Raw genomic sequence first — 25,669 nt, 5'->3', positions numbered from 1 at the left:
ATTCATGATCTGTGGAACAAGTATTAATTTATGTATTTATGTATTGATTCTGTGAAAGGTGCATCACACATTGGAAGACTATGAAATAAGGTGACAATAGTGAATTCGCATAACATTTAAATACATTCCTGCTTTGTTCACCAGCAAAATTGACAAGGATGTGGTTGGCAGAGATGAAGATTCCCAGAACATCTATGCATTGCAGGATGAAGAAAAACGTTACTGTTCATCTTGATGCAGCAGCATCAGTGATTTGAAACATCACATTGTTCATGTGAACAATTACTTGCAGCTTTTTCAACATCTTGATGAAAGACAATGCCCATTAGTATGAAGACATTAACCAACACCTGTGCGAGCAGGTGCATATGGCATTGAATCCAGTTCTGTGCCCAGAATGCACTGAGAAAGTTTGAAATATGTAAGAAGTATGTAAGAACATATGTTTCTGTCTTATTCCATTCTTATATTTATCTTTTTCTGTTAAATACAATTCGTGATAGCACTAGCGAACCGATATGGGTTCTTGTTTGCCTTTCGTGCTGCTTCTTGTTTCAATATAATAACATTAAACATTTCCAATTGTGGCTTAAAAATGCAAATAAGTCTTTGTTCTCATTGAATTTGATCTATGTGGTAGAGATATGGAAAATCAACAGCAAAAACCAGCCAAAAGCATTACTAACACTGGAGAAAAAAAGCTGTCATAATTACTTATGATGCCAAACCTGGAGAACCACATTGAAACTTGTTTTCAAGATTGGGTGTGCTTATCGTTATAAATATATATGCACTGAAAATAGTACTGCATGCAGAAGCAATGGATCCAAACTTAAGCTGAGACTTGTACACCAGTACAGTAGTAAACAAAAATCAAAATACAATGCAAATAGCTGCAGAATGGCATTGTGTGAAAAAATGCACTTCATGCTGGATGCACTTCATGCTGGGCTCAAGCTAGACAGTGGCCTACCTAATAATCACACAGCCCTTTCTATCACCAAATAAAAACATCATCTTAAAATAATACATTTTATTCTCTGCGTGGGTCCTTCGTCTTCATGAAAAATAAACAGAAATGTTATTGTCTGTCAGTATTTCAGGCTCACAGTATTATGTTACTAACAAGCATTTAATGAACAATTCTGAAGCAGCTTCTTACATATTGACAAATTTAAAGTGTATTAAAATGTAAAATTTATTGTTATATTCAAAACTTTGGTTTATGAATTGTAAACAACAATACTCTTATCTGATGTATTCAGAAGAATAACTTGTGTCCTAAAACTGTGTTGTTCTAGAGATTGGATCGATTTGGAAGGGAGGAGGGAGGGGGTTCATGTCCCACCCTGGAAAAGATAGTAGAGCACATTAATAAGCCGTATGCCAGCATTGTTTCCAAATTGAAAAGTAAAAGTAGATTTTGAAGCAGAATATAACACAGCAAATGGAAATAATAATGTTTACAAAATGTAATGACTACAGAGAAAAATAGAGAAATTAGTGGAGGAGAAGGATAAAAAATAAATTAATTAATTAAAATAAATCAGAACAGCACAAACATCTATGGAAGAAGTGTGAAAGTGTGCAGGCATTGAAAGTAATTCTGGTTGAACCAAGAGGGATGATAAGATGAGAGAACATGTTGGAGAAAAAGTTCCCATTTCTAACATTCAGGGATATAGGTTCTTGGTCACAGAGCCCAAATGGCCTTTGTCGTATAATGGAAACTCAGGCAAGTCTGACTCATTCCACATCATTACTATTTATCGTGCAACATGAAGCTAACCAACTAACTAACTGTGGCAAACCCTGAAATGACATTATCTGTCCCTCATATCCTCCCCACATCATCTGTTGTCATATTCCATTTCCCTTTCAATCTGTGCAACATCCTCAGAAACATTATTTCCTCTGTTTCTACTGTAAAATCTACCCATTACTGCTCTCCCCCTTACATCCTTCTAAAGCTACCCAATGGAAAAATGGATTGAATCAAAAGCTATCACATATGAAACTACTCATATCCTTAACCGGGTGAGATATTGCTACTGCATGGCTTTCTAAGTGTGTATGACCACCACCAACCTAGAATAGCTTACAGATGAATGGATGCAGCTGGTTTGTCCACATTGGAAATGTTCAGTTCTTAGTCAATGAGCAAGACTCAAACTACCTGAGTACCTGGAATATCAAATGAACCATTTGGATCTTCCCAGCAACTATTAGTTCTTCTAAACTCTGACCAGTCTATGCTGCTGTCAGCTGTAGATGCTCTGTTGATGTCAAACAAAAATTTATCAATATTCTATACAGTTTGCTTCTTTACGATCAGAAATTCCTTGACAATCTGCTACTTGTAATGTATATGACTTACAGACACCATTTTGAAACAGAGCTGCAGCTGTGAGCCATGTTACCTTTTGGAGGGAACGAAGATTTGATGTGTGCACTCAGGAAATTTTAAAAGAAAATCATACTTAATGTTTTGCATAGGCAACATTGTTGTTGAAGGAGAACAAAATGTGGTGCATTACTTTCTGAGCAATGCTCATAAATCTTTTCCTAGCTTGTGATTCATCACTACTGGTTGCTCAACAAAGGGCAAGTGACTTCAGTACAGCAACTGAGTCAACTTATGCTGTTGGCATCCCCTTGTTCACTTTGTCTGACAGTACTGAATAAGAAACCAGTATCTTTTTAAATTAACAAATTTCTAATCTGCTGAGAAGAGAAGCTTATGAAAATAAGCTGTTGAGATGGACGTTAACCAATCAGAGTGTATGTTGGAAGACAGACTCTTTGTGTTTTATGTATCAATACAGTATCAACAAGGGTATGTACCACATCACTATTGTTATTCACCATGCCATAAAAATTCTTATTTTCATGTTGTGCATTCAGCTTGAGATAATTCCTGAAGAAAGAAGAATATTGATCAGCAATTATGCAAAACTGACTGACCTTAAGCATATTGAAGACAGACTGCTTTCACTTCCCTGTGTGATATGGCCCAGCCAACAGCAAAATAGTCTTGTTATAGAACATTTAATGGCAGCCATACCAGTATCTAGCTCCAGGAAAGAGTCCACATCAATTTACCAAATGTTTCTGTATGCAGAAATGAGATTCAGCCTTAACTGAAACTATTAATACAACTGGAGACCCTAATTACGTTGGACAAAAGATAAACTCTTTGATATTTGCAGTAAAATATGTTTACAAATGTAGTGCCCAAACTAATGAAGGGGACTATTCCAATTATCTTCTGAAGTCACTTTATCTTATAATTGTAACAGACTGTCACTCACAAGCTATATAGGTAAAATTCTTGTATGTGAATAACTGTGTAATGTAGGTTCTAGAAATCAAAGAATCTATCAACAATTTTTGTCTAGAATATTACCACACCTTTTTGATAATGCTAGGATGTTATGCTGTATGGCTTACCAATATATCCATCACAATAATGATCAAATTATTCAGTTTTAGAGGGAAAAATATCTACTTTGAATTTGAAGGAAACATTCTTTATGTGCTTCTTTTGCTCCCTGTGTTTTACCCCTGCCACCTTCAGAATTTGAAAGAGAGTATTCCATTCAACATTGTCAAAAGCTTTCTCTAAGTCTACAAATGCTAGAAATGTAGGTTTGCCTTTCCTTAATCTTTCTTCTAAGATAAGTTGTAGGGTCAGTACTGCCTCACGTCTTCTAACATTTCTACGAAATCCAAACTGATCTTCCCCGAGGCCAGCTTCTATCAGTTTTTCCATTCGTCTGTAAGGAATTCGCATTAGTATTTTGCAGCTGTGACTTATTAAACTGATAGTTCGGTAATTTTCACATCTGTCAACACCTGCTTTCTTTGGGATTGGAATTATTATATTCTTCTTGAAGTCTGAGGGTATTTCGCCTGTCTCATACATCTTGCTCACCAGATGGTAGAGTTTTGTCAGGACTGGCTCTCCCAAGGCTGTCAGTAGTTCTAATGGAATATTGTCTACTCCGGGTGCGTTGTTTTGTCTCAGGTCTTTCAGTGCTCTGTCAAACTCTTCATGCAGTATCATATCTCCCATTTCATCTTCATCTACATCCTCTTCCATTTCCATAATATTGTCCTCAAGTGCAGCACCCTTGTATAGACCCTCTATATACTCCTTCCACATTTCTGCTTTCCCTTCTTTGCTTAGAACTGGGTTTCCATCAAAGCTCTTGATATTCATGCAAGTGGTTCTCCTTTCTCCAAAGTTCTCTTTAATTTTCCTGTAGGCAGTATCTATCTTACCCCTAGTGAGATAAGCCTCTACATCCTTACATTTGTCCTCTAGCCATGCCTGCTTAGCCATTTTGCACTTCCTGTCGATCTCATTTTTGAGACGTTTGTATTCCTTTTTGCCTGCTTCATTTACTGCATTTTTATATTTTCTCCTTTCATCAATTAAATTCAATATTTCCTCTGTTACCCAAGGGTTGCTACTAGCCCTCGTCTTTTTACCCATTTGATCCTGTGCTGCCTTCACTATTTCATCCCTCAGAGCTACTCATTCTTCTTCTACTATATTTCTTTCCCCCATTCCTGTCAATTGTTCCCTTATGCTCTCCCTAATACACTGTACAACCTCTGGTTTAGTCAGTTTATCCAGGTCCCATCTCCTTAAATTCCTACCAAAAAGTTTCTTCAGTTTTAATCTACAGTTCATAACCAATAGATTGTGGTCAGAGTCCACATCTGCCCCTGGAAATGTCTTACAATTTAAAACCTGGTTCCTAAAATCTGGTTCCTAAATCTCTGTCTTACCATTATATAATCTATCTGATACCTTTTAGTGTCTCCAGGGTTCTTCCATGTATACAACCTTCTTTCATGATTCTTAAACCAAGTATTAGCTATGATTAAGTTTTACTCTGCGCAAAATTGTACCAGGTGGCTTCCTCTTTTTATTTCTTAGCCCCAATCCATATTCACCTACTATGTTTCCTTCTCTCCCTTTTCCTACTGTCGAATTCCAGCCACCCATGACTATTAAATTTTCGTCTCCCTTCACTACGTGAATAATTTCTTTTATCTCTTCATACATTTCATCAATTTCTTTGTCATCTGCAGAGATAGTTGGCATATAAACTTGTACTACTGTAGTAGGTGTGGGCTTCTTGTCTATCTTGGCCACAATAATGTGTTCACTATACTGTTTGTAGTAGCTTACCCGTACTCCTATTTTTTTATTCATTATTAAACCTACTCCTGCATTACCCCTATTTGATTTTGTATTTATAACCCTGTATTCACGTGACCAAAAGTCTTGTTCCTGCTGCCACCAAACTTCACTAATTCCCACTATATGTAACTTTAACCTATCCATTTCCCTTTTTAAATTTTCTAACCTACCTGCCCGGTTAAGGGATATGACATTCCATGCTCCGATCCGTAGAACGCCAGTTTTCTTTCTCCTGATAACAATGTCCACTTGAGTAGTCTCCGCCTGGAGATCTGAATGGGGGACTATTTTACCTCCGGAATATTTTACCCAAGAGGACGCCATCATCATTTAATCATACAGTAAAGCTGGATGCCCTCAAGAAAAATTACAGCTGTAGTTTCCCCTTCCTTTCAGCCATTCGTAGTACCAGAACAGCAAGGCCATTTTGGTTAGTGTTCTAAGGCTAGATCAGCCAGTCATCCAGACTGTTGCCCCTGCAACTACTGAAAAGGCTGCTGCCCCTCTTCAGGAACCACACGTTTGTCTGGCCTCTGAACAGATACCCCTCCATTGTGGTTGCATCTATGGTATGGCTATCTCTATCGTTGAGGCACGCAAGCCTCCCCACCAGCGGCATGGGGGGGCTTGAAGATATATTTCAGCCAAACAACCCTCTTGACCTCACTTTTAACAAGTTTTTATCCTTACAGCTATGCCTGTGCCTTGTCAGTCCAATTTTCCTCCCTTGTTCCCAGACAACCACTGTCATTCTCCTTCCTCCTTGTTAACTTCAAAGTTTCCCTTTCACCTTACTTTGATACTCTTGATCTTCTAATGTCCCTATGCAGTTTATTTTTAGTAAGCTCTATCATATACAACTCTATTACTTAGTCTGCATACTAAACAGTTGTATTTTCTTATGTTTTTTTCCACATTTGATCTAGGATTAGAAACTAACACAAAAATTATTTGTGTTTCTTTTCCCATGGTGCTTCATTAAAGTGAAACTGAAATTAAGTTTTCAAAATCAGCCACTAATACCACAAGAGACTAGCTTACTGATGTGTCATTGAAAGTATTTCATTGTTTTTGGAAGAGGCCTCAGAATGATAATTTTTATTAATTTTACATAATATTTTCTGTTCAGTCAGGAAATTTGTGATGAGAAAGGAGCAGGCAACAAGACAATGTGCTCAGCATGCAATAGGACTTGTACCTACACACGACTTTATGAGTCCTGTCTATACAGTCGGGTCAGCTACGTTTTTGATTCTCCTGCAGCAGTTGCCTTTTCCATATTCATGGCCTTCTGGGGTAAGCTTTTATTACATTTAAAATTATAGATATCTCAGTTTGTAAATTAAGATAAGCATAAATCTACTGCAAGAAACTTCTTCTTTTGGCAACATAGTCAACTGTAATTAGAGATAATGTACTATACTCCAGTTTGCTTTTGTCCTACAATATTGCTTTTATTGCTAACAAGTTTTCGGCTACAAGGCCATCTTCAGACCTTGTAAGCCAAAAACCGGTTAACAATAAAAGTAATAGTGTAGAACAAAAGCAAACTGGTGCTTTTCATTTCTTATAATGTTGTTCTACCAAGAACCGATGGAAGGTTCTGTTAACACACTGTACTCCGTTGGAAATTAATATCTGACAGAAATGTCTGTAATCAGATTACCTTCGCACCAAAATACTGAATCCCACACTCAACACCAGGCTGTTGTTGTTGTTGTGGTCTTCAGTCCTGAGACTGGTTTGATGCAGCTCTCAAAGCTAATCTATCCTGTGCAAGCTCCTTCATCTCCCAGTACCTACTGCAACCTACATCCTTCTGAATCTGCTTAGTGTATTCATCTCTGCTTAGTGTATACATCTCTTGGTCTCCCTCTATGATTTTTACCCTCCACGCTGCCCACCAATGCTAAATTTGTGATCTTTTGATGCCTCAGGACATGTCCTACCAACCGATCCCTTCTTCTAGTCAAGTTGTGCCACAAAACTTCTCTTCTCCCCAACCCTATTCATTACCCCCTCATTAGTTACGTGATCTACCTACCTAACCTTCAACATTCTTCTGTAGCACCACATTTTCAAAGCTTCTATTATCTTCTTGTCCAAACTATTTATTGTCCATGTTTCACTTCCATACATGGCTACACTCCATACAAATACTTTCAGAAACGACTTCCTGACACTTAAATCTGTACTCGATGTTAACAAGTTCCTCTTCTTCAGAAACGCTTTCCTTGCCATTGCCAGTCTACATTTTATATCCTCTCTACTTCGACCATCATCAGTTATTTTGCTCCCCAAATAGCTAAACTCCTTTACTACTTTAAGTGTCTCATTTCCTAATCTAATTCCCTCAGCATCACCTGACTTAATTCGACTACATTCCATTATCCTCATTTTGCTTTTGTTGATGTTCACCTTATATCCTCCTTTCAAGACACTGTCCATACCGTTCAACTGCTCTTCCAAGTCCTTTGCTGTCTCTGACAGAATTACAATGTCATCAGCGAACATCATCGTTTTTATTTCTTCTCCCTGGATTTTAATACCTACTCCGAATTTTTCTTTTGTTTCCTTTACTGCTTGCTCAATATACAGATTGAATAACATTGGGGATAGACTACAACCCTGTCTCACTCTCTTCCCAACCACTGCTTCTCTTTCATACCCCTCGACTCTTATAACTACCATCTGGTTTCTGTACAAATTGTAAATAGCCTTTTGCTCCCTGTGTTTTACCCCTGCCACCTTCAGAATTTGAAAGAGAGTATTCCATTCAACATTGTCAAAAGCTTTCTCTAAGTCTACAAATGCTAGAAATGTAGGTTTGCCTTTCCTTAATCTTTCTTCTAAGATAAGTTGTAGGGTCAGTACTGCCTCACGTCTTCTAACATTTCTACGAAATCCAAACTGATCTTCCCCGAGGCCAGCTTCTATCAGTTTTTCCATTCGTCTGTAAGGAATTCGCATTAGTATTTTGCAGCTGTGACTTATTAAACTGATAGTTCGGTAATTTTCACATCTGTCAACACCTGCTTTCTTTGGGATTGGAATTATTATATTCTTCTTGAAGTCTGAGGGTATTTCGCCTGTCTCATACATCTTGCTCACCAGATGGTAGAGTTTTGTCAGGACTGGCTCTCCCAAGGCTGTCAGTAGTTCTAATGGAATATTGTCTACTCCGGGTGCGTTGTTTTGTCTCAGGTCTTTCAGTGCTCTGTCAAACTCTTCATGCAGTATCATATCTCCCATTTCATCTTCATCTACATCCTCTTCCATTTCCATAATATTGTCCTCAAGTGCAGCACCCTTGTATAGACCCTCTATATACTCCTTCCACATTTCTGCTTTCCCTTCTTTGCTTAGAACTGGGTTTCCATCAAAGCTCTTGATATTCATGCAAGTGGTTCTCCTTTCTCCAAAGTTCTCTTTAATTTTCCTGTAGGCAGTATCTATCTTACCCCTAGTGAGGTAAGCCTCTACATCCTTACATTTGTCCTCTAGCCATGCCTGCTTAGCCATTTTGCACTTCCTGTCGATCTCATTTTTGAGACGTTTGTATTCCTTTTTGCCTGCTTCATTTACTGCATTTTTATATTTTCTCCTTTCATCAATTAAATTCAATATTTCCTCTGTTGCCCAAGGATTTCTACTAGCCCTCGTCTTTTTACCTACTTGACCCTCTGCTGCTTTCACTACTTCATCCCTCAGAGCTACCCATTCGTCTTCTACTGTATTTCTTTCCCCCATTCCTGTCAATAGTTCCCTTATACTGTCCCTGAAACTCTGTACAACCTCTGGTTTAGTCAGTTTATCCAGGGCCCGTCTCCTTAACTTCCCATCAAAAAGTTTCTTCAGTTTCAATCTACAGTTCATAACCAATAGATTGTGGTCAGAGTCCACATCTGCCCCTGGAAATGTCTTACAATTTAAAACCTGGTTCCTAAATCTCTGTCTTACCATTATATAATCTATCTGATACCTTTTAGAATCTCCAGAATTCTTCAATGTATACAACCTTCTGTTATGATTCTTGAACCAAGTGTTAGCTATGATTAAGTTATGCTCTGTGCAAAATTTTACCAGACGGCTTCCTCTTCCATTTCTTAGCCCCAATCCATATTCACCTACTATGTTTCCTTCTCTCCCTTTTCCTACTGTCGAATTCCAGTCACCCATGACTATTAAACTTTCGTCTCCCTTCACTACCTGAATAATTTCTTTTATCTCATCATACATTTCTTCAATGTCTTCGTCATCTGCTGAGCTAGTTGGCATATAAACTTGTACTACTGTAGTAGGCATGGGCTTCGTGTCTATCTTGGCCACAATAATGCATTTACTATACTGTTTGTAGTAGCTTACCCGTACTCCTATTTTTTTTATTCATTATTAAACCTACTCCTGCATTACCCCTATTTGATTTTGTATTTATAACCCTGTATTCACCTGACCAGACGTCTTGTTCCTCCTGCCACCGAACTTCACTAATTCCCACTATATGTAACTTTAACCTATCCATTTCCCTTTTTAAAATTTCTAACGTACCTGCCCGATTAAGTGATCTGACATTCCACGCTCCGATCCGTAGAATGCCAGTTTTCTTTCTCCTGATAACAATGTCCTCTTGAGTAGTCCCCGCCTGGAGATCTGAATGGGGGACTATTTTACCTCCGGAATATTTTACCCAAAAGGACGTCATCATTATTTAACCATACAGTAAAGCTGCATGCCCTTTCCTTACGTTTTACTTTCTTATGTAGCATTTTCCTTCTTTTCCTGCTTTCTTTGAGTGTGTGTTTTAGTTTTCTTAGGTCTGCCCACATTCGCTCCTTTTAATGTGTGTCAGGGCGCTGATGACCTCAATGTTGAGTGCCCATAAGCCCCAACACACCACGACCACCACCACCACCACGGCTGTAGTTTCCCCTTGCTTTCAGCCGTTCGAGTACCACAACAGCAAGGCCGTTTTGGTTAGTGTTACAAAGCCAGATCAGTCAATCATCCAGACTGTTGCCCCTGCAACTACTGAAAAGGCTGCTGCCCCTCTTCAGGAGCCACACGTTTGTCTGACCTCTCAACAGATACCCCTCCGTTGTGGTTGCACCTACGCTACGGTTATCTGTATCGTTGAGGCACGCAAGCCTCCCCACCAACAGCAAGGTCCATGGTTCATGGAGGGAGGCAACACCAGGCAGGAAATGTAGAATACAGGAGAAACTATTTCTGTTCTTGTCTTGCCGCTGTCTATAATACATTTTAGCTAAAAATGATGATTATTATTTGGCGCAATTATAGTAAAGAGAAACAATTCTAAAATCTCTGAGTAGTCCCTAGTTTCATACTTATTTATCTGCTTTGTGCACAATTCTTAATGATCTCTCTTATGAAATAAATATGTTATTGAATTTAGCTTGGTTGCTTTGTTCAGATTAGTGAAGAAAATGTCTGACTACGACATAAACTTTTTGTCAGAATACATGATCTATAATTAACACATATTGATGAAAATGTTCTTCTGTTGAGTGTCAGTATCTCCCCTTATGCTAAAACTCAAATCTAGTATTCTTAAAATATTTTGTATAGCATTCTACATGTCTATATTTCATTACACCAGATTTTAATGCCTTAAGAATCTGATAATTGATCATAGATATCAAAGAAACATTAAGAATTTTGTGGATAACTTGAGATCTCATTTTGTCTATCCTGCAGATAATGGATTGTCAAATTAAGATCCAGAACTATTCACAGTGCATATCTTTGTAGCATATATCAGAAACACTTAAAATGGTGAGGTCAACTAATGACAAAAAATGTAAGGGTTAGTAGAAAGGCTAAAAATGTTGATTTGGTCTGATGCTTACAATGAGCTTAATGCCAGGACTTCATTCAAGAAATTTCTTTCCATTTATGAAAATAGTTTTGCCAATAAAAAATGTAAGACAATGAAGAAATTAAAGAGATTTACAAGTAAGGATATTTCTCCAGACTGGAAATGGGATATTTACAAAGTAGACAGAATGAGTAACATTGCAGAAATAGTTCCATATTGCTAGCACTGCTGTGACCTGTTTTCAGTATTTAAAAAAAATTATAGGTAAATGCACATCTTGTATGAAATAAACATATCAGCTGATAAAATCAGAATCAAAGTGGAATATTGTTTCAATAAACAATGAGACATGTAAAAGAAGATGTTAAACATAGACCTGATGCAAGTATCATAAAACACAGTTCACATGCATCATATACATTTATTAATTATTACTTTTTTTTAAAATTAGATGATAAACTTGGTGATAATATTCTATAAGAGGAAGCTACACAGTACACTTCCCAAGTGCTATTGAAAAAATTATGATACATTAAAATTTTCGATACTGGAAGCTGCACAGTACACTTCCCAAGTGCTATTCAGAAAATTGTGATACACTAAAATTTTCCATACCAGTCCCTTCCTACACAATTTCTTCAAGCCACTCCAAAACAAGTTGCCAATGTTTACATCACTTCTAAATCTTATCACGATCTGACTGAATATTTTTACAGTTTCCTTCATGCAGTACTTCATTACAGACAACTGCATTAACTGCAAAAAGTATAAAATTACTATTGCTATTGCATCCATGGTCATTAAAAAGATCATGAACAGCAAGGTTCCCAGCACTCTTCCCTGGGGTACAACCAAAGTTACCTCTACATGCTAAATGATACCTCTAGATGATAACCTGCTATGTTCTCCCTACCAAGAAATCCCCAATCCAGTTTCAAATTTAGCTTGCTGCACTATATGATCATACTTTTGACACTAAGCGTAGGTGTGGTACTGAGTCAAATGCTTTTTCAGAAATCAGGAAATACTGCATCTACCTGACCACCTTGATCCAAAGCTTTCAATATGTCAGGTGAAAAAAGTGTGAGTTGGGTTTCACTTGATGGGCTGAAAGTTTTGGGCCGCTCCTATAATCAAAGTTTCTGCAAGGCCATTGTACAGGAGAGCGAGATCTCTGAGAACATTCACATTTTTGGTCATCTTGTGAACTCTAAAATGTCTGTGGTTCCTTTCTGTGGATTGAGCGGGCAATATGTAATGTTCTCAAGGTATGTATGGGATTCTTTGCATCTCTGGAAGTGGTATCACTTTCAACTGATGACCTGATGAAACATGTATAAATGCGTATGAAGCTATTGATGTGTTATGTTAATGTGATGATATTATGATGTATACTGTTGTAGATCAATGTTTTCTGAATCCTTGCTGGTTGGTATGGAGGAGGTCATTCTGTTTGAAGTACCTCATTATGTTTGAGGTCAGAATAAGTTCCAAGACTATACAACAAATCAGTGTCAAGTATATTGGATGATTATGCTGTGGATCACTTCTGCAATCCTTCGTGTAAATTAGTGTGACCTGTGCTTCCTTCCAGCAGCTGCGCTCAGTTATTTGTCCAAGGGATCTATGATAGATTATAATTAGAAGATGGAAAGGTAAACGCACATGCATGCACATGTGGATGTTGGCATGGTGTGCAACTATCAGTTGTATGGAATCAACGCTTGAGGTGGATTGCCAACTAGACATGGCACAACAAGAAAATGACCTATTTTGTTTGAATATGCTCATGATTACACCTTGAAACCCATAAATTTTGTACTTTTGTTGCTGATAATTTGTGTGCTACTGAGTCAAATGGTCTGTGGAAGTCAAGTAACACTGCTTCTACCTGAATGCCTTGCTCTTTAGCTCTTAAAATGTCTCATGGGAAAAGCATGAACTACAATTGGTATGACTGATATTTCAGTAATTCATGCTGGTTGACATTCTGTTTGAGATACCTCATTGTCTTTGAGCCCACAATATATTTCAAGATCTGCAACCGATGAATGTTAGTGATACTGGAAGATAGTTCCATAGATCACTTCTGCTCTCATTCGTGTAGATGGGCATGACTTGTGCTTTACTCCAAGTACTGGGCACAGTGTTTTGTTCGAAGGATGTACTACATATTACAGTTAAAAGGGGGATGTAACTTAGTTTTCATATTTTACACAGAACCTGACAGGAATTACACGGGACTCTGAGGCCTTGTTCAAGCAACTGCAGCTGTTTCTCAACACTGCTCACATTAGCGTCTATTCACTCACCTTTTATTTAAAGTTCCTCATTGAGTTGTGACACTCCTGCCTACTGCTAATTAAACATTTAAATCTTTCTACTTGTATTAGTTAACCATTGTATTTTGGTAATCATTGTTACTGCAGCCACTTCATGCTTGCTGATACCAGTTTCATTGTGGACATTGTCAAAGAGGATAGGTCTCTTTGCTGCCATTAAATCTAACACATTTTCATCGTAAGCCAAGGTGCTTATCTTTAGGTCAACACAATGAGGGGTGCTTCTAAGCTCATAATACACTGAACTGAGTTTCCTATTAGTTTATCCATATGTTGATTTCTTTTTAACTTGTTATTCAACTGTCTGGACCTAAGTAATTTTATAGAGTGTTTCATTTAGCATGAAAAACAATGTCACCAAAACACTTAAACTCAACTGGTTCGTCCACATGGACACTCATAATGCTAGCATAGGGTGGCGCTACACATAAAAGGCGCACAAAATCTAACATAAATACAAAATTCACTCATGCCACGCATAAAGAAAGTCTGTACAAAGCATTTAAACTGAACTGGTTAGTTTGTATTTATACTTGTAATGCCATCATAAATGTGGCTAGTGTCATGCATAGAAGACATACTAAATCTAACATAATTACAAAATGCAGCATGTGCCACCAATGAAAAAATAGTTTAGCAAATATTGCCTGACTGTGGTTACTGCCGATAGTTGTGATTACCAAAATGCTTAGTCCAAAGTTATTCTGATCTAACTGAGAAACAACTAGGGTTTTTGTGTGGAAAAATACATTGATTAACATTCTGATCTGTGGCGCTGAAAATGTGATAACTAAGGGTCCACCAGAGTCAAAAAGCAGATTCTTCAAAGTGACCAGGAAAGGTCAAAAGACACTGCTGCAGTTGAACTGTTAAACATAGGAAAACCTAGCTCTGTGCCAGACAGCTGCCTGTTTATTTATTATTTATTTATTTCATTCATGTTCTGTAGACCCATTAGCGATAAATCGCTTGGGTGTAGAACGTGTCATTTACAAGGATTTGGGACATTTGTTTATAATAATAGGTTGAACAATGAATAATATATTACCTAGAAAAAATGTTTACAAGAATTGTTTTTTTGTAAAAAGTTGCAAATTACATTGAACAGACATACAATAGATCAAAATCAGTTCACATATTCTCATACATAAATTCGTCCAGTGAATAAATGGTTTTATTTAGAAGATGCTGTTGAAGTTGATCTTTAAAATTAGGTGGATCAGTAACTGACATTTTTATTGCCTGAGGGAGAGCATTAAATATTTTTATGCAAGAGTAGTGTACTCCTTTTTGCACCATACTTAGATTCTTTTGCTCAAAATGTAGATCATTTTTTACCCTAGTGTCATAGTTATGATACATGCTGTTCATTTCAAAAAGGGAATGGTTTTTACACAAGAAACACATGAAAGACAAAATGTACTGAGATACTGTTGTGAGTATTCTCAGTTCTTGGAAGAGTTTCCTGCAGGAATGTCTGTAATTGACACCACACAGAAACCTAATAACTCTTTTCTGAGCTATGAGGATTTTGTTTGCCTTTGGCTGGTTTCCCCAGAATATAATTCCATAGGCCATCAGGTCATGAAAATAACCAAAATAGGCAGCTTTCAAAGTATTCAAGTCACTGAAAGAAGCAATTGCACGAATAGTGTAAATTGCTGAGTTTAGTTTTTTTTATATAGGTAAGGAATGCGTAAGGACCAGTTTAGATTGCTATTAACAAGTAGACCCAGGAACTTTGTTGACTCCACTCTTGCTAAATTCCTATCATTGTATTTAACATTAAGCTCACTTTTTATATTTTATCTTGTATGGAATTGAATCAATTGAGTTTTTTCAAAATTTAGTAGTAATCCATTAGAGGTAAACCATTAAAGGTCTCCTGAAAAATTGCATTTACTGTGATTTCAAGATTAGTATTTGTTGAATTGTCTACCGGAATTGTTGTGTCATTGGCAAACAGAGTAAATTTTATCTTAGCCCTTGTACACATTGGAAGGTCATTTATGAAAATAAGGAAAAGTAGAGGATCCAGAATAGAGCCCTGTGGGACTCCACAGTTTATTGTGCCCCAAGAAGAGGACACTGGTTCCCAATTAGTGTCGTTTAACATGACTTTCTGTTTCCGGTCCTTTAAAGAGGAGGCAAGCCACATCCCTGCTTCTCCATTTAACCCATAAAATTCTGCCTTTCTCAGAAAAATCTCATGGTTCATGCAATCGAATGCCTTAGAAAGATCACAAAAAATTCCAGTTGGAGACGTTTTATTATTGATTGATTCAAGAATTGCATTGGTGAAAGAATATATTGGAGCTTCTGTTGAGATAGTTTTCTGGAAACCGAATTGACTTTTATTGAGATTATTGTATTTACTAAAATGCTCAAGAATCCTTCTCTGTACAAGTTTCTCGAGAATCTTGGAGAAACAAGTTAAGAGTGAAATAGGACAATAATTGGTTACTTCATTTCTGTCACCCTTCTTGTGCAATGGTTTCACCACTGCATATTTAAGTCTATCAGGGACAATTCCTAGTCTCAGTGATTCATTAAAGATGTGGCACAGGACTTCACAAATGAAAATGTGTGCGTGTTTCAACACTTTGATGGAAATACCATCAATACCAGTTGAGTTTTTGTTTTTCATGGTCCTTATTATCTTCTTAATTTCCTCAACAGTGATAGGAGGCATGCTAATCTGGGGTGTTGCACTAAGTCCACTTCTTTGTAAAAGGTTCAGAGCCTCATTTATAGAACCATCACACCCTCTTTTATCCGCTGCAGTCAAAAAATGCTTGTTGAAAATTTTTGCAACATTTTAATATTTATCAATGATATTCCCATTATGTCTAACTTCAATATTTGAGTAACTACCAATTTCTCTTTTAATAATACCCCAGATGGTTTTCATTTTGTTTCCATAATTATCTATTTCTGATTTGATGAACATACTTTTTGCCTTTATCAGAACTTCATTTAAGATCTTGCAGTACCTTTTATAATGAGCTCTTATTTCAGGATCATTTGTATTTCTGGGAAAACATGTAGCAGTCTTTTACTCCTACCTGATGTTTTTATTCCTTTTGTGAGCCACTGTTTGCTGGTATGGCTCTGGTACAGTCAAACTAATTGCCTCAAAGCAACATAAATCTGACTTCCTGAAAAGTTTGCTCAAGGTCATCAGTGTAGTGTTTAGGCCCTATCTTATAGCACGTATGTTCAACCAAGCTGTAAAGCTCTTCCTACACCAATTCAACATCACTAGCACACCGGAAAGGCTGCCTGCCTTGCCTGTGGATGGCAGAAATTCATGGGGACCAGTCCCAGTAGTGGGGGAAGACATTTGTACCACCTAGGATGCCTCCCGCAGCAAGAGTACCTTGGAGAGTGTCCAGATGACTAGCTTCTAAAAGACCATCATTATCTAGAGCAGATTGGACTGTGGCGATGAGCAGTGGTGGCATGCGGTGGTGCTGGTTGATTAGCAAGTGGGTGACTGGCAGGTCTGTGGCACTGCTGACAGCCATTGTGATGAGAACTGGGTGTCATTGTGGCGGGTGTCAAGGGCATCTGATCATTGCCAGTGGCTGGGGTGGTGCAGTGATGGATTATGATAGAGGCGAGCAGCCTCTGCATGAGTCAACCCCTGGTGGCCGTGGCAAGGTTGGTGTTGGAGTGAGTCGGTACAGGCGGCATGCTTTGTGAAGTGGTGCGTGGTGGCTGCCCGGAGGATGGTGCCCCAGGTAGCATGGCCAAAGGCACACCATGTGAGGTGCAAAATGGCTTGGTCTGAAACTTGAAAAAGGAGGCACCATGTGGCACAACTTTGGGCTCTGAAACACATCGGCAGCACGTGGAGATACTATGTTGCACAGTCTTGCTGAGCACAAGCTGGTGTGAGGTCACCCAGGCATGTAGGACATGTATGGCAGTGTTCTGTGTGGCTGGCACATTTGATGCAGTATGTGCTGAAGTGCACTGGCATTGGCTACTGCTGCTTTTGTTCTCTGACAGAAGCCCTAGTAAAAGACTGGGAAGGCAGTGGGTTGTAACATTTACCCCGGCATGCTGTAGGGTGTGTGTGGCACTGGGGCAGAGGCTGCAGGTCTGCTGGCATCACAGGCACTTGAGCAGCATTGGTGGCGGAAAGAGTGGTGCCTGTAATTGTGTCAGGTGGTGGTGGCGAGGCTTCAGTCTCTGCATTGAGCTCTGCGTCAGGTGTATATTTTCTGTGTCAACATCTGCGTACTGAGTACCAGCAGTAAGAAGTAAAATAAAGGTGAGGGATGTGGCTGTGTCTGTGTCCCAGGCACCAGTCTGCACTTCAGTGGCAAAGCTGTGGGTGGTGCTGGCAGTGTCAGGGTTGTCAACATCGGTGGTTTCATCAGCAGTGTCAGCAGTCAACAGTGAGACCCCAACTGCTAGCAGCAAATATGCATCGTGCAGGGTGAACGCATACTCTGGTTTGAGTCTCAACAGAAAAAACTGAAGGGGTGCTGCGGAGATGCACTACAAACGTATTGTCAGCTCTCTTCAGGGTGACACCAGGAACCGAGTACTGTGGGTGAAGTAGGGGCTTGCAAGCACTGATGTGTAACATGGCTCTGTGGAGGCATCAGTCATAAACGCATCATGTAATTTTGAAAATACCGTATGTAGGCTGGGATACAGGCAGTAGGTAGAGGCTGTGGGTTGATAAAATCATGTGGTAGACATAGTGGCTCTCTGTAAACCAAGTCAGTGGCAAATGTCTGCATGCCGGCCTTGTGTGCTACTCACAATCCTAGCAGAACCAGTGGCAGGGTGGTAGACAATTTTGTGTCATAAAAGATGAGGCCTGTTTTCAGTGTCTGGAAATGTTTCACCATACTGTTGGCAGCAGGACGACAACTAGTAGTGAAATGAACAAGGATACCACAAGTCGCTTTAAGGGTCTTGAATAGACAGGACATGAATTGGCAACCATATTCTGATGTTATGTGGTGGGGCAGTAGAAGCGAGAAATCCAGGAATTATTTAATGCCATAGCAACAGATTGAGTTGAAATTTCTGAGATGGAAATGGCTTCTGCCAGTGCATGAACTAGTCTCTCATGGTTAGCAGATAGCAAAAGCTATTTGATGATGGAAGAAGGCTGATGATATCTTTTTCCACATGAGAAAGTTGATCTTCAGCTGTGAGAAATGAACCAATTGATGTGTGCAAATGTTGGCCTACATTTGCATGCTGGTGTTGTAAGCAGGCAAGAGCCCAAGTGTGACAGTCCAATTGGATACTGGGCCAGAAGAAACATTTTTGGACAAGGGCACAGATGAACAGATGTGGAGGTGTGCTGTACTTTGTAGATGATGAAATACTGCTTTGTGGAAGGTGTGGTGAAAGTAGGGGCAGATTCAGTCTTTAGAGCCATCAGTGTGCTCAGGATCTATTAGAAAATCACATCAAATGTGCAGGTCTTTACTAGGGGCTTTTTGGAGTAGGAAGGTAAGATTGGTATTCACGTCCTGATAGAGTTTGGGTAGGGTGGGGTTGGTGGATTGGGCCATTGCTGGGACCTAGCAGTCTAAAGGAAAGCTGAGGGCATGGGAGTGGCTGAAACAGTCTGTGACAATGTTCCCCTGATGCTGGATTTGTGCAGTTGAAAATTATGCAAATGTATACTGTTTGCAGAACTGATGGGTCATAATTTTGGCACTGCCTTTTTGATAAAACCCTGTTGTAAGAAGGTAGTCGTCAGTGAAGATGGTGAAAGAGCATTGACCAACAGAAGAACTGAAATAATTCACCACCTCATAGATGGCGAGTAATTCCCTGTCATACATGGCCCATTTGCACTGGGGTTTGGAGAACTTTGCTGAGAAGAAAGCCAGTGGCTACCAGGTGAACCCAACTTCAGTTGAAGGATGACACTAATCACAGATTGTCGTTGACAATAGTGGGCAAGGCAGTGGGGTGGGAGTGTGTCTGAAGGGCTGCATTAGTGAGGTTTTGAGAGCTAGCTGTCACAAGTGGTATCCACCACATGTGCTTGTTACTTATAGTTCATTGGCTTGTAGTGAGGGACTTCTGAATGGAAGCCACATTTTTGGCAAATTTTCTAAAATAGTTTGGTATGCGGAGAAATCTGAAGTTCCATATATGTCATGGTGCATGAAAAATCGAAGACCACTCTAAGTTTTTCAGGCGGGGATCAAGAGCTGGAAGCAGAAATGTTTTGTCCTAGAATTTCTATTTCAGCTCTTCGTAAAATACATTTCTGCAGATTAAGAATGATTCCTCCTTTTTTGAGGCAGGCAAAAATTTCCCTGAGAAGCTTACAGGGGTCAATCAGGTTGTCATATAAGTATGCAAACAGCCCGGTGCACCATGAAGGTCATTGTCTGGAAACATTTCCAAGTTTGCACTACATTATGGAGGGTGAATGTCATAAATTCACTATCAAGGCCGAAAGGTGTTACTATGGCTGTTTAGTCAATGTCCTCTGTTGCAACTGGGATCTGTGCAAAGGGTTTGATGTAGTCAATATTGCTGAAAATTGTGGAGCTGTAGCTGCATAATAATGGCACAGGTTGCTGATTCGGAATGGTTCTCACACTGAGACACTGATAATTGCCTCAAGAGTGCCAGGTACAACTGTAGCGTGGAGGACGAGGTGTGAAGAGTGAGATATCAATGTTCTACTTCCCTGGCCAACAAAAGTGTTCGCAAGTTAATGTAGTTAATAAGTGAAAAGTACCACACTCCTGGGAGTTGTTTTATGGCCTGTGCAGATTAGAGTGATACAAATCCTGTGCTGTTGGCAAGGCAGATCATGAACTGGCACTTCTACCTAATGAGTGGAGTTTTCTGCTCTGTGGTCCATGGATGAAGGGCATGGAGCAAACGTGATCTCCATGATGTCAGAGAAATGCTCACCAGAGAACAAATGATACTGAAATATATTTGTATCAGTTTTCAGTGCCTTGATGGACTCTGAAAGATACACATTCGCTTGTCTGACTGTGATAAATGCAGATGTAGACAATCTGTCATCATCTAGAATTGTTATTATAAGCAGCACATCAAGCTAATACTATCTTGGTGTGTTATTTCTGTGGATACATCAAACAACAGAAAAATCTTTCAGCACTTTTCAATCTAAAAGTAGAAGAAGTTCACTGAGAAGAGCTGATCCACAGTTAAAGGGGCACTGGTAAGCAGAATTCTTACAGCACAAGAAATACAGTGTCTGATAAATATATTGCAAGTACTTTGAACAGTGAGCCTACAAAATTTGTACAGGTTGAATAATGAATTGTTTTACCTATCAACACTTATTACTAAAATACAAAAAGCAAGGAGAAATATTTCAAATGCTTTCAGATGGACAGAGAATCCCAGAGCCAATGTAGGCTTCAATTTCCACCTATAAAAAGTTGCACTTGTACAGCACAAGAGGATGAGTGCAGCTGTAAAATGGCAACCCCAAATTGGTTGCAATATAATGCACTGTGTTGTGGTGCAACTCGTGAGGGCACTGGAAGGATGTGTGAGGAGCACAAATTCAGAAAGCCAATTGGCAAAGGGACCAGAGCAGGGGAGTTGTTTGATGGTAAAGTGGATTACAGGGAGGGAAGTGTTGGGGATGGAATGACCGAATGTGCCATCGACTAGGTAGCACTGTGTGAGGTCGAAGACAAGGTGAAATTGCGAAATGAAATCAGTGCTGCATATTAGATCGGTGACATTTGCCATGGTGAACATCCAAGGGAACTCCTTACAGAGATCGAGATCGATGTAAGGGCTGTGGGTTAGTTGGATGGTTAGTTGCATGTTCCATTGATCAGTCACACAGTACAGAAGCCGTTATGATGTGGAACGTGTCAAGTGCACAATAAATGCACATATGAAACAAGATTTTTTAATAAATATATTACAATACAGAGTTAAAGATTAATATTTCTATTCCAGAATGAGATTTGTCACTCTGCAGCGGAGTGTGCTGCTGATATGAAACTTCCTGGCAGATTAAAACTGTGTGCCAGACCCAGACTCGAACTCAGGGTCTTTGCCTTTCTTAAACCATTTGAAATATTTCTCCTTGCTTTTCCTATTTTAGTAATAAGTGTTGATAGGTAAAACAATTCATTGTTCAATCTGTACAAATTACTAGGCTCACTGTTCAAAGTACTTGGTACTGGTGCAATTAAAGCTGTGAGGACGAGTTGTGAGTTGTGCTTGGGTAGCTCAGTTGGTAGAGCACTTGCCTGCAAAAGGCAAAGGTCCCGAGTTTGAGTCTAGGTCCGGCACACAGTTTTAATCTGCCAGCAAGTTTCAATATTTCTATTATTTACCCCAGTCCCATAAATGGCACAAAATGCATATACTATATTTATAGATTTATTTATTCCTATTCAAGGATGGGAACAGTAAGTTGTTATTACAGAGCCTTCTGTAGTGATGAGGAGGAAGGGAGAGGGTGGGCTGAATGAGGATGAGAATTTTCAGGGGAAGATAGATAAGTTCGTCCCAGTGTAGATCAGGCCTTGCCTCCACTACCGAACATTACTACATTTCCCAGTGCTGAACTGACTCCAGATATGCAACCTTGTTCCTTGTCACCACGACTATACACTCGATCGCAATAGCTTCATCTTTGGAGGCGTCACCTGCAAAACAAATTCATGGTACAGCAATGGGCATCTGCTGGGCCCCACCCCATGCCAACCTATTCATAGGCCACTATGCACTAAGCCTGTCTGCTCCTCAACATCCACTCTAAAGAGTGCTGTGCTCATTGTGTAATTACCACTCCCTGCTTTAATCTCTTTTTCTATTGAAGACAAATTGTGTACCTCCTCATTTAATACAGACAACACATGTCCTATTTCTTGCTTTGTATTCTCTTGTGGCTGTTTTTATCCTTTCATTTATTCTTTAATTTGCTTAAACATCTCATCCATATTTGCTTCCATGTTGACTATTTGTTGTACACTAAACCAAGTCAGTTCTATTTGAATCTATACCTATTCCAGTATTAGTTCTTATTACTTCTGCAACTATTACCACTAAAAAATATTAAATGGTTCCATGCTTGAAAGTTCAATACCAAGCACAAATTAAACCAAAAAAATTGATTACTCTCTCTACGATAGCCTCAACATTCGATATTATTGAAAATGAAAAGAAATAAATCGCTAATCACAGACCAATCTGTTATTGTCTGCAACAGCATATGTGTGTAGACATTTGATATCTGACATGGTACCATCAAACTACAAACATAGGATGAAAGTAGACTCCCGCAGCCCAATTGCCATGGTGCGAAGTATGTATCCACTTATCCAACTCATCCTTGTTGGTACACATTGCCTGCACAAACTTTACAAGTATATAAGACCAAAGTAATGATAAAATATCTTGCCATTTCATTCACAGTTTTTGTTTTATTTTTATCAAGCAAACATTATATTGCAAGAAAACTGCCAAGTGTATCAGCTGTTTTTTTCTAAAATCCAGGCTGGCATCTTTACATGTTATCAGGTACCATATGTTTCTTTTCTTTTATTTCCAAGTACTGAAAGTAGCCATGACGACAAAAGTCAAACATGTCTCATCATCCCAAAATAATTTTGGACCTGTACTACTTTAATATAGTGGTATCTGACTTCCCTGTGGGGACAGTTATTATTATATTTGGATGTTTATTGTTGCTTTTAATACAAGACATGCTGACAATGTGTGCACTGCATTCTCATTGAAATTCAGGATTCAGAAGGATCTTTGTTATGAAATATGCTTAGTGCCATGTGCCCCATACTTACTATTCAAAAACTTTTAGAACAAATCACTAGTTAGGTGGCAAGGTTATACTTTCTTTAACTTCTAAAGAATGTTATGTACCATCAAATCAAATTAATTCTTTATTATGTGGTTAGCTGCCCTAGCCATATCTCTGCTTTGAAGATATTGATGTGCAGACAATGGTACAAGAGAAATAATTTCATTATATTTTCCAAAAATTATAAAAGAAAACTCTGTATTTTAAAATGATTCACATCTGACTATCCTTTTTAATAATGCTGTTGCTTGACTTATTACTTTTGAATCTTGGAAAATATGAACAAGTATACTGATATCAAAAGAGGATTGACAGTAATATTTAATACTTTTTACTACAATGAACACCAATTAGTGAACCACTGTTTTTTTTATATATTTAACAAAATTAGAACACTCATTGGCGTGGTACCATTTCTACTCCTATTTGACGCCACCACTTTTCACGACACCCACCATTTTTTCTCTACACGTGTTGCCACCTATCTATTATCAGAGCTCCTCTGTTATGTTATTATCCAATATTCTACCAATCATATTCAAACACCATGTGTAAACTGAGAATCAAAATTCACTCCCGTTAACCCTCCGTTGCACACACCGCGGACTGTGAGACCGCAGTTTTATCTTTCCATCAACAATCACTTATAAATTCAAGATTTCCATTAGCGGCTTTTCTACCTTCCCCTCCTTCCATAACAAATTATTGGCAATAATTGAAGTTAGTCATTATTGCCAGAAGCAGTCATTATTGCCAGAAGCAGCAGTCTCGTGAGGTGCGGAGTGTCAGTCCGCGTGTGTGCATTCGTGTGACATGGTTCTATCATCAGTTCTTTTACGATGTATTGCAGGTAAGGAGGTTTCTTCCTTTATAATATTACAAAACATAGACAGTTACGTTTAGAAACTTTTTTTTATTTATTATCTAAACTGTCATACAATTATGAGCCTTTTCATTGACCAACATCAATTAGTGAAATAAGTTATACAATTTTTTTTCAGAAGAACGGTCTGGATGATGATCAGCTTTTGCAGTGGTTGGATGAAGAGCTTGGTAATGAAGAAAGTAGTGATCTGGAGTCAATATTCGAAATTTGATCACTATTCAGATAGTGAACAGTCGCTGGACGAAAGTGATTCTATCGAAAAATTTGACATGTATTTTGGGACAGATGGTATGCAATGGAGCCATCGACCTCTAATCCAAAACAGAAGAGTAAGAAGTCCTCAACATAACATTGTCAAGCATTTACCAGGAGTCATAGGCGAAGCAAAAAATGCCAAGCGTCCAATTGATTGTTTACAACTTTTCTTCACAGATGATATTTTAGAAGAAATTGTTTGCTGCACTAATATTTACATTGCTACCATCCATTCTAAATATTCCAGAGTACTTCAGACTTTCAATGGGCATAAACCGTTTTCGTTTATGCCAACATGTGTGAGATTTGATGACGTCAGAAACAGAGCTCATCGGAAGGAAACAGACATATTAGCTGCTGTCTGATTCTTGATAGATCAGTTCAATGAAAACTGCAAGAAACATTATAGTTTATCAGAACTAGTTACAGTAGATGAAATGCTGGATGCATTCAGGGGCAGAAGTGGATTTATACAATACATTCCATCAAAACCGGCAAAATATGGTATAAAAATGTTTGCACTTACAGATGCAAGGATGTTCTATACCAGCCATTTAGAAGTATACTGTGGAAAGCAAGTGAATGGGCCTTATCTCTGTGATAACACACCTCATGCTATTGTCAAAAGAATGGTGAAATGCATATCCAAATCTGGCAGAAATGTAACATGTGACAATTGGTTCACATTAATTCCACTTGCGGCTGACTTGTTGGAAAATGACAAGCTGACAATGGTTGGAACAATTCGAAAAAATAAACTGAAATTCCTCCATTTATGGCAGTAACAAAAGATCGTCCTGTGGAATCCAGCATTTTTGCATTTAGGAAGAATATGACACTGGTTTCATATAAATCTAAGAAAGACAAGGTTGTTCTGGTACTGTCTGCTTTACATGATGATGACAGTATTGACAGTGATTTGGAAAAGTGCAAACTGGAAATAATAACATTTTACAATGAGACTAAATCTGGTGTGGATAAAGTTGAAGAGATGAAATGTACATACTCTGTGACAACAATTACCAGAAGATGGCCATTTATAATTTTTTCCTCTCTTCTAAATATTGCAGGAATCAATGGATACATAATTTACAAGAGAAATTTGGATTCATCAATTCCCAGAAAAGATTATCTAAAAGTTCTTGCCAAAGAACTGTTGCATGATTATATGACAGTGAAGGTCAATCATCTAAGTACACCGGTGAACATCAAGAATTGTATCAAGGAAATTTTGGGATTACCAACAGCTGAAGCTCTTTCTAGACCTCCACAAACAACAGATCGAGGAAGATGCAACTTCTGTGATAGGAAAAAA

General features: G+C 38.6%; 1 protein-coding gene across 1 annotated transcript in view; it reads left to right on the top strand.

Moving 5' to 3' along the window:
• The window catches only part of LOC124545680 (anoctamin-5-like), a 349,333-nt gene that overhangs the window by 166,339 nt on the left and 157,325 nt on the right, over positions 1-25,669 (top strand). Inside the window, exon 9 of the mRNA XM_047124626.1 lies at positions 6,345-6,511. Within this exon, the coding sequence (XP_046980582.1) occupies positions 6,345-6,511 (167 nt within the window). The remainder of the gene's footprint in view (positions 1-6,344; positions 6,512-25,669) is intronic.

This window comes from Schistocerca americana, chromosome 8 (genome assembly GCF_021461395.2).
Source record: "Schistocerca americana isolate TAMUIC-IGC-003095 chromosome 8, iqSchAmer2.1, whole genome shotgun sequence".
In the NCBI taxonomy this organism is placed as follows: domain Eukaryota; kingdom Metazoa; phylum Arthropoda; class Insecta; order Orthoptera; family Acrididae; genus Schistocerca; species Schistocerca americana.
The sequence above is the reverse complement of the archived record's forward strand: the minus strand, read 5'-3'. Positions and strand labels throughout refer to the sequence as shown.